Below are 9,878 nucleotides of genomic sequence, written 5' to 3' on the forward strand. Positions count from 1 at the left end.
CCGCAGCTGATGGGAAATCATCCGCCCTGGCCACCGTGAATGCACAACGGGAGTGAGGTGGCCTAGAACTGCAGTGGCAGCTCCCTGGCATTTTCGGGCAGGTGCTCTGGTTAGCAGGCTTCCTTTCAACCTGCACAGCCGAACAAGCCCTGCCTAGTTCTAAAACTACTTGGCAGGTTCCAGGAAAGCGGTGGGCCTGCAGGAAATCTGCTTGGTGGGTTTCGGGGAGTTGTGTAACAGTGCCCTGCAGAGCCCCTGCTCCCTCGCTGAGATTGGCACGACGAGAATTACATATGCAAAGCAGGAAACATTACAGCGCAGACTTCCCCCCTGTAACCTTCTGGTTTCATTTGCACAATCCATACAGGTTGCAGTTGTCTACTTCCCTTGCTGCAGCATTTCAGTTTTCACTGAGGTCCTAATTCGCAGTGCCTTGCATGATGAGCTTAGATCAGGGGTCCCCAACATGTCACGGGTGACACGGTGCCTCCGGACACCTTTCCTGGTGTTTTTAGAAAGGGATTGGGGTCAGGTGATTCTTTTGCCAGACCCCTGGAGACTTGATTGGCTAGGCAGAATTATTCATATGTTGCTCTGGCAACAGAGGCTACCATGCTGCATGACCGAAGGTCAGATTTGGTGGCCATTTTGTGGCTGGTTCCGCCTCCAGCTGCCGCCATTTTGTGAGCATGCCCTCCATGCTGTGTCAGGACCCCAAAGGTGCCCACAGGCTCAAAAAAGGTGGAGCCCCCTGGCCAAGACCACCTGGCAGAGAGACACTTGGGGACAGGAATGAAAGGTGACAGCAGTCTTCCAAATAACACAAAAAACCCGCAATAACTGTTGTTAAGATAAACAAATAGCTAACTATTGTGCCATCTTATGCAAAGTACAACAAAACTGCGTTACTGGAAATTTGCCTTAGCTAACCTTGATATGTTTCTATAGTTTTATAATATTTTAAATGTTTGATTTATAAGTGTTTTTATTGTTGGACATTTGTACATAATTGTGATTTTCTAGGTTATGGTTCCAGAAAAGTTTTGTAGTTAGCTTGGAGCCGTATTACAAGAAATCTAATCTAAGCATTAAGCTTTTAAGTTCACTGGAATTCTTCTTCAGGCTGGAAGTTACAAAAATTGTTTTGAAAGGGTTTTAGGATGGGATAGGCTCTGGAGAGCCAGTGCAGTGTAGTGGACCTGGGTTCGAATCCTTCCTCTGCCTTGGAAGCCTGCTGGATAGCCCAGGGCCAGTGACACACTCCCTGCTTAACCAATTCCACCTTTTTCGGGCTGGGGACCCTAAGCGGGAGAATCTCCGGATCATAAAGCTCTTGAGGAATTATAAGAGGCACTTCCCCAGGTACACCAGTTCCCGACTGTTTAGGGCTTTAAAGATTAGTGCCAGCAGGCGGGGTGGGGAGCATCTCCTTTGAATAAACAGAGTCCAGCAAGGTCTAAATATTTCAAACCTATCTAAACCACCATTTTGACACATTGCTGTTCTTATGTGGCTCTCAGTCTCTCTCTCTCTCCTGGCCACCACACCTCCTTCCTTCCTTCCTTCCTTCCTTCCTTCCTTCCTTCCTTCCTTCCTTCCTTCCTTCCTTCCTTCCTTCCTTCCTTCCTTCCTCTATCCTGGACACTATTCCTTCCTTCCCTCCCTCCCTCCCTCCCTCCTTCCTTCCTTCCTTCCTTCCTTCCTTCCTTCCTTCCTTCCTTCCTTCCTTCCTTCCTTCCCTCCCTCCTTCCCTCCCTCCCTCCCTCCCTCCCTCCTTCCTTCCCTCCCTCCCTCCCTCCCTCCCTTCCTTCCTTCCTTCCTTCCTTCCTTCCTTCCCTCCTTCCTTCCTTCCCTCCTTCCCTCCTTCCTTCCTTCCTTCCCTCCCTCCCTCCTTCCTTCCTTCCTTCCTTCCCTCCCTCCCTCCCTCCCTCCCTCCCTCCTTCCTTCCTTCCCTCCCTCCCTCCCTCCCTCCCTCCCTTCCTTCCTTCCTTCCTTCCTTCCTTCCCTCCTTCCTTCCTTCCTTCCTTCCTTCCTTCCTTCCTTCCTTCCTTCCTCTATCCTGGACACTATTCCTTCCTTCCCTCCCTCCCTCCTTCCTTCCTTCCTTCCTTCCTTCCTTCCTTCCTTCCTTCCCTCCCTCCTTCCCTCCCTCCCTCCCTCCCTCCCTCCTTCCTTCCCTCCCTCCCTCCCTCCCTCCCTCCCTCCCTTCCTTCCTTCCTTCCTTCCTTCCTTCCTTCCTTCCCTCCTTCCCTCCTTCCTTCCTTCCTTCCCTCCCTCCCTCCTTCCTTCCTTCCTTCCTTCCCTCCCTCCCTCCCTCCCTCCCTCCCTCCTTCCTTCCTTCCTTCCCTCCCTCCCTCCCTCCCTCCCTTCCTTCCTTCCTTCCTTCCTTCCTTCCCTCCTTCCCTCCTTCCTTCCTTCCTTCCTCCCTCCCTCCCTCCCTCCCTCCCTCCCTCCCTCCCTCCCTCCCTCCCTCCCTCCCTCCTGGATACCACACTTTCTCCTTTGTTCCCGCTTTCTTATTTATTTACATACATTGTTCATAGCGTGCCTCGGTCATTGAGAGTCAAGGCATATTACACAGTGTAGTCAGTAGAATCAAGGGGGCTTTCTGGTCCCGGAGCTTTTGAGGAAGTTCTGACTCCCGGGAGGACAGTAACATGCCCGTTTTGTGACTCTCCAAAGAGACAGGACAGAAAAGGTTTTCTGGGTGGAGTGTGATTTTTCCTCCTCCCGAGACCTGGCATCCCCTTTCCCCTCTCCTCAGCACAAACAGCGGGATAAGCGTTCTTTGCCCCCTCCCCCCCCCCAAACAGTCCGGCCGCCCAACCCGATCCTGGATCCTTTTCCAGGCAGCCGAGCACGCTCGCATCCTGCAATGCATGAGGTCTGCTCCACTCCGCGTTCCAGCCCAAGTGTCAAACAAGCCTGGCGCAAACATTTCCTGGCAGGATTCCCCCCACGCCCCACCCAGGGTTTGCCTTGAACTGGTGCATGCAGCAAGCGCCCGGAAGCAAAGCCTGTTCTTCAGGGCGTGAGCTTGGCTTCCAGAAGACTGGGTGGGAAGTTAGCCATGCTTTCACTTGGCGGGCTTCTGCCAGCTGAGAGAAGGAGGGCCAGGCCCGGGGAGAGGCAGCCGCTCAGGGGCTTGGTCCGGCTTTCAGTTCACTGTGTCTCGAGGGGCGATTTCTTAGCTGCCTCAACTTCCTCCCACACTTGTTTGTGGGGAGTAGCAGGAAGGAAGGCCCAGAAGGGGGAATAGGGGGGAGTTGTCCACACAGGGACAGGCAGATGTCATTTTCCTGTTTGGTTCTAGGGAGCTCATTCAGCACAGTAGGGACAGGGCTTTTCAGCTAAACACCCGGAAGAAGTGCCTGACCATTAGAGCGGTTTGTCAGTGGAACAGGCTTCCTTGGGAGGTGGTGGGTTCTCCCTCTTTGGAGATTTCTGAACAGAGCCTGGAGAGCCATCTGACGGAGAGGCTGATTCTGTGAAGGCTCAAGAGGGTGGCAGGTGACAGTGGACAAACGATTGGGATGCGAGTGTCCTGCATAGTGCAGGGGGTTGGACTAGATGACCCAGGAGCTCCCTTACATCTCTATGATTCTATGATTCTAGGTAGCTAGCTCTCTCCATGTTCTGAAATAGATGGGGGAGCCAGTATCTCTGGCAGCGTTCCACTTCCCAACTGCATCAAACGTGGGGCAAATAACTCATGTGGAAACACCTGTACCTTTCTCCCTCCCATCTGAGTATTTTTGGCAGGGACAGCTTTTCAGTGGCCTGGCAGGTTCCTAGCCCTCATTGATTTCCTGTTCTCTTTAGGCCTTCCTGGAGCGTTACCTCATGCCAGGCCCGACCTTGCAGTACAACAGGGACCGTTGGTTATCCAAGCACTGGACGCTGGTCAGCGAGGAAGCTGTCACCAAAGGATTAAGGGACGGGGTGGTGTTTGTCCTCAAATGCTTGGACTTCAGTCTTGTCGTCAATGTGAAGAAAATCCCCTTCATCAAACTCTCGGAGGAATTCATTGACCCCAAATCCCACCAGTTTGCCCTTCGCTTACAGTCCGAAACGTCTGTCTAGGGAGGGCCAGCCGTGGAGGTACGGAGAGGGCCGGTTCCAGCTTTGTGCTTTTGGCTTCGGGGAGTTTTATCCTTCCCTGTTCTTCTGACCGAATCTGACAAGAGGCCAATCAGGTACATTTTGACCACCTGCACTTTATCTGGGAGGAGGAGGAGGAGGAGAGGCGGGGCGATCTCCTTCGGAAGACCGGAAGAGGACTGGGCCAGGTCAAGGCATCAGGAGTGAATTCTCAGCCTTGGGTAGTACGGAGGGCAGCCGACGTGGCATTCCGCTTTTCCCTGCCACCTTCCTTGGGCGAGCGGGCGTACGGATTCTGCTGCCCCACCCTGCTAGGCTACGGCTTTCTGGGGGAAGTCCTGGCTTTGCTTCGTTTCTGACACCAAATCACGCCCTGGCTTGCGGTCGCCCGACTTGAGGGCCCACCCCGCGTCTGAGTTTCCGAAAGCACCACCTGCCAACCACGAATCAAAGTTCACTTTCATTTTCGAGGCTCTGCTTTCTGTGGTCTGAGCATGAAAAGGCCGAAGGAACTGTGCTTTGAGATCAGGGACGGTACGGCGCACCGAGCTGCAGTGAGGCTGCCCAACTTTGTTTTGACAGGAGGCTCGCGGCTTGGCTGCTGGGTGATGCCAGCCGGAGGATGAGGTGGGGATGGCAGATCTGCTTCCCGGACGGGCCTTGAGACCAAAATGCATCCCTGTGACTCCATCTTTCCATGGCTCTGGGGTGGTTCCCCTCGATTCTCTTTCATTGGGGCTGTTTGGAGCCTGACCCCCTGTGTGTTTCTGGAGAGTGAAGGGTCTGTGGATCCCAGTTCTCTTCCTTTCCACTTCCTCCCTTTCTTGGGCCTGAAGGGGCCGTTTGTGTTTCTACTCCTTGCCAAGTGTGTCTGTGGCCTCCCCCGCCCACCCACACGCCACATGTGCAGTATTTACCCCAATGCAAGATTAGGCTTCTCCCTCCAGGTATGCCTTCGGAAGAAGAGGAGATCTTAGGCACACGTTACAGTGAGGTCCTGTCAAAATCCCGGGAGGTTCATAGCCTTTGTGTGTGTCGGTGTGTGTGTGTGTGTGTGTGGACGGGGGGAGGCCATCTTATATGAACGGTTCCTGTCCTTTTGAGTAAACACAGTATTCAGAAAATTCCTGGCTCATGGAGGATAGTGAGATGTTTATACATACAATTATGGCAAAAGCGAGCATTATTCTGCAGGGGGGGGGGGGGCTCCCTGCTTTCCATGTTCTCCTATAGAAGAAGAGGTTGGTGGCTTCTGGCTTCAGAGGGGAATTTTGTATGTGACGCCCAAGATGAATTGAGACCAAACTCAGTGGATCAGTTCCCAAATTCTGTCTGGTCCCAATGGCCAGTCACTTGTAAGCTACTACTGTCCCTCCCCCGTGTCCTTTGGTGTGCGTGCAAAGGAGCAGTTTGTCGGATCTTCAGACGTCACACGGTGTGGAGTTGCTCTGACTGAGCGAGGGTCTCTTTCATGGCTTCTGGAACGTCCTCTCCAGATGGAAGTGGGGGACTGACCTCTTTCTCTCTTCCAAGTTCTCCAGATGTGCCCAAGAACTTCAGTGAGGGGCCCAGTCTGTCTCTCTGGATACCTGGCACACCTCTGGGGTTGTCTGTGGCTGGAGAGTTGTATGGAGAGCGGGGGGAATAGGAGGGGTATCCTGCTTCATGACACCATGTGTGGCCCAACTGAGTTTGTGTGTTCCTGGCTATTTCTTTCAGGCTTTGTTAGCGTGAATCTGTTGGTTCTTCACCCTGGTCCCATGGTTCTTTCAGGGGCTGGCCGCTCTTGAAAGGAAGTCAGTGTTTTTTAATCATTCAAAATTCACTGTTGATGGGCCAAAATTTAACACAAATGTTAGCAGCGAGAGGCTTCCAACCAGCACCTGATATTGCACACTTGCCTGATATTACACACATAGCAACACCAGATGCCACACACATAGCATAGCATTACACAGGGGCATCCCTTCCCTTTCTCTCCGCTTAACCAGAACATGGGGGGGGGTTTGGTATAAAACGCACCCCTTTGCAAGTGCATCGTTATAGGCCCACCGTGGGGAAAGCCTAGCAGGTGGGAGCTGCACTCAGAACATGCCCTGACCCCCTCCACCCGTTGGCCCTGGCCACGCGTCCGCCCAGAGCCAAGAACATCCAATTCGGGGGGGGGGGGCTTTTCCTCGCAATGTTCAGCAACCGTCTCCTTCGCCTCCCTCCTTCCGCGTCTTAAACGCCCGTGAGCTTCTTGCCTTCACAAGACCCTGCTGGGTTTTTCTGGATGTGCCAGGAGGGATGGGGTGTGTGTGTGTGTGTGTGGGGGGGGTGTTGAGCCTTCATGCATCCTCTGGGAATGCGGGGGGGGGACCCCTCAGTGGGTGCTCCCTGGAACAGCTGGTGCCTCTTCTGTGGAGGCAGGACAGGATGGGTGAAGGCAGGACACGGCGGTGTTCGTTGCTCGGTAGTCGGAAAGCGCAAGAGCCCAGGAGTGCCTTAAGGCCTAGCAGCTTTCGTGGCAGGGGAGGAGCTCGCTCTTTCCCACGGATCCCTCTTCCGACAGCTCAGTAGCTCCAGCCTCTGCCCTTCCCACTCCACTGAGCCATGCAGCCTGTTGAAATGGCAAGGCTTGTCTTCTTGGGAGCCAGCAGGGTGTCGTGGCGACGAGCCGCAGCCTCTACTCTGGAGAGCCATGTTGTATCCCTCGTTTCTCCACATACAGCCCACTGGGTGACCTTGGGCCAGTCCCAGTTCTCTCAGAGCTCTCTCAGAACCACCTCCTTCCCAGGGTGTCTGTTGTGGGGAGAGGAAAGGGAAGGCAAATGTAAGCCGCTTTGAGACACCTTCAGGTAAAGAAAAGCGGCATCTAAGAACCAATTCTTCAGTAACCTCAGGGCTCTCTCAGCCTCCCCTCCCTCACAAGGTGGGGAGAGGAAAGAGAAGGTGACTGTAAGCCCCTTTGAGACCCCTTTGGGTAGAGAAAAGCGGCATCTAAGAACCAACTCTTCTTCTTCTTCTTCCCTGTTTCAGATTTATTGCTGGAATTGCTGGTGCCACTGCAGGTGAGTCACACTTGTCCTTCTCTCGGTGAACACCAAAGGCCCAGCAATTCTGCCTACCTCCCATGGAGGTTGCAAAGCTGTTCTGGACTGTGGTGGCCAGAATGGGCCTTGAATGGGCCACCCTATGCTGGGTACTCCCTCCCCCGGGAACATTGCAGTCTTCTTGGGGAAGGAGATCTCTTCCTGCCATTTTCGGTGTCCCTCTCAGACCTTGGAGGAGATGAATTCCAGAGACTTGAAACCAGTGCAGAGTTTGTTACTCATTTTAAAACCCTGACTCTTAAGGGGGGAAGCTGGAAATACTGTGGAGCCAAAATAGAACCTGCAGAGCTGCCTCTCTCTGTTGTGGGAACTTGGGGGGATTTTGCATGTTTGTGTCCCACAGAGAGCTATCGGGCTGAATCCGGGCCCCAGAGTGGCAGGGCTGTTCCCAAACAGAACTGGGAAGACTGGAAGTCTCTGTGCCACACACCCAGGCCTGTGGGGGCTTAGCAGAGCACAACTGACACTTGTGCTGCCTGGAAGGGATAAGGCAGTGCGGTTCCATGGCTGTTTCCAGGAAGGTGCATGCTTCTTACCTGGTTCTTCCTTCCATGTAGCAACGCCTCATGCTGGAGGACATGCGTAGCACCCTTTCTTCGTTCTTGTGGTCCACAAGCCACGTAAGCATGAAGACCCCCTAATAATCATGGTGGGAAAGGCCCCCTAACCGTACAGCACCACTGGGGCCCTGGAACGGTCGAATGGACCCATAGCATCTGCTACCTGTGCTACTAGGATAAACAGCTTCTGCACACACCTGTCCTGCTGCTTCTTGAGCCAGTTGTGACCCTGCTGCAGGGGGCTCATGGGAACATTGGCAGGGGCTTATGGGAATTGTAGTCCATGGACAGCTGAAGGACTACAGGTTGTCTACCCCTGATCTAGAGGATTAGTGCCTCTGACTGTGGAGGTTCTCCTCAGTTGCCATGGCTAGTGGCCACTGACAGACGGCTTCTCTGTGGCAACCTCATCCTGCCTCTTGCAAACCAAATACAATGGACATTTTTGCAGATTTATATTCAGAGGGTCGAAGGCTGTGTGGTTCGCCGTTCCATCACAGTGTTCAGGGGCGTGCATGTTTTGAACTCACATGCCGTCGGCATTTGTTTCTTCCTAAAATGGCTTCGCTTCCTGTCCGAGGGCACCCATGTACGCCTTTCCGCACCCATTGGGATATGTCAGTCCGTAATGTGCCATAGGCCTGGGTGAACGAGCCTGAGGGATCCTTGGCCACGGCCTTCTCTAAGCTTCACGGGGTTGCCTTGGGGCAAGGGGCCACCTCTGTGAACCAGCACATCCATAGCCCATCTGTGATGGTGGACCGAGCCTTGTGGAGGTGCCTCTGCCAGCCCGGGAAGGAACACTCATGTTTAGGTGCCGGAACCTGTCTTGTGAAGGCGTCACACATGCCCAGCTCCCCCTCTTAAGTGACCAAATTGCCACGAACAGTGTGGAACGGCAGCTTTGGGTGTAAGGAGTTGTTAATTGGCGTGGTGCTAGCACATTTAAATGTGATACTCAAATGCTAGCCAGCGCCTCTTGCGGGGGGGCATGGTCCATGTAGCATTCATCTCCTGGCTCACGTTGGTCTTAGTCCCCATTTAGAATGGGCCCAAACTTAATAGCTGCCGTGGGGTGTCCCGTGGACCAACAGCATCGACGTCTCCAGCTGTTTTGTCCAGATGGTTCCAGGTTTCCTCCCAGCATCCTGTAACTTGGAAGCCCGGCTCCCACCCTTGGGCCCCCTGGCCTGCTGGTTCTGGAGATCTGACCGTCAAGTATTTGGGGGCTCCTCCATAGTGCCTCTTGTTCATTCCTTAAGCCGACCCAATGGTGCATCAGGGGCCGAAAGCATCCTTTTGAGCACTTTTTCATGTGCTGTTCAGCCAAGGGACTCTTTATGCACAAACTGTCTTCAAACAAACAACAAAAGGGACCGCCTCTCTGCACATGTAACTTTAATGCTGATGATGGTGGTGTGAAACAATTAATACATGGTGTGAAACAATTTCCTTTTCGCTCGAACTGTGTACAAAAGTCAGTGAGGCGGATTCCTGTCTGTCCGTGCCCTCCTTCGCACTGGGTGTTGAGTGTAACTGAGTGTTTGAGAGGAATCCGGGTCCTCGTGTCTGTTTGCTGGTCTTTCTGGAACTGACCGTTTTACACCTCGCATATTTTGTACTGTTACCTTGAAATAAAATCAGACATTTTGTGGAATTTGTTTTTCCAGGATGTGTTTTTGGGGGCTGTTCTCTGAGATTCGGGCTGGTCTCCGAGGTTTCTTGGAGGGGAAAAATGGCATCGCGTTGGATTCAAAGAGAACGAAGCCAGAAGAAAACGACTCCCTCCCAAGGCTTATTCGAGGTCTCGCCTGACAGACTAGACTAGAGGGATATAACATAAATAAAATTAAGTTTTCTCATCAGAATTGCTAGCAAAGCTGAAATGTTATGCTGGTAATTCTAGGCTTCAGGTGGTAGCCTTTGAGTTTCGGATCCCGCTAAACATTCTCCCTTGGAACTTATCCTGTGCCTGAGAGTCTCCATTCCTCCAATTACAAACAACGGCGTTTTCAGGGGACTGGTGACGGGGTTCGTGCCCTGGTTACCATACGCAGGGCTAGTCAAACTGCGCCCTCCAGATGTCCATGGACTACAATTCCCATGAGCCCCTGCCAGCGAA

General features: G+C 53.2%; 1 protein-coding gene across 3 annotated transcripts in view; it reads left to right on the forward strand.

Moving 5' to 3' along the window:
* The window catches only part of VANGL1 (VANGL planar cell polarity protein 1), a 54,298-nt gene extending 44,885 nt beyond the window's left edge, over positions 1 to 9,413 (forward strand). For all 3 annotated transcript variants that reach the window (XM_077346274.1, XM_077346273.1, XM_077346272.1), the window contains one exon: positions 3,823 to 9,413. In XM_077346274.1, coding sequence (XP_077202389.1) covers positions 3,823 to 4,083 — 261 coding nt within the window. In that variant the 3' untranslated portion in view covers positions 4,084 to 9,413. The remainder of the gene's footprint in view (positions 1 to 3,822) is intronic.
* Positions 9,414 to 9,878: the final 465 nt, after the last annotated feature.

The sequence above is a fragment of the Paroedura picta genome, chromosome 7, assembly GCF_049243985.1.
Source record: "Paroedura picta isolate Pp20150507F chromosome 7, Ppicta_v3.0, whole genome shotgun sequence".
In the NCBI taxonomy this organism is placed as follows: Eukaryota; Metazoa; Chordata; class Lepidosauria; order Squamata; family Gekkonidae; genus Paroedura; species Paroedura picta.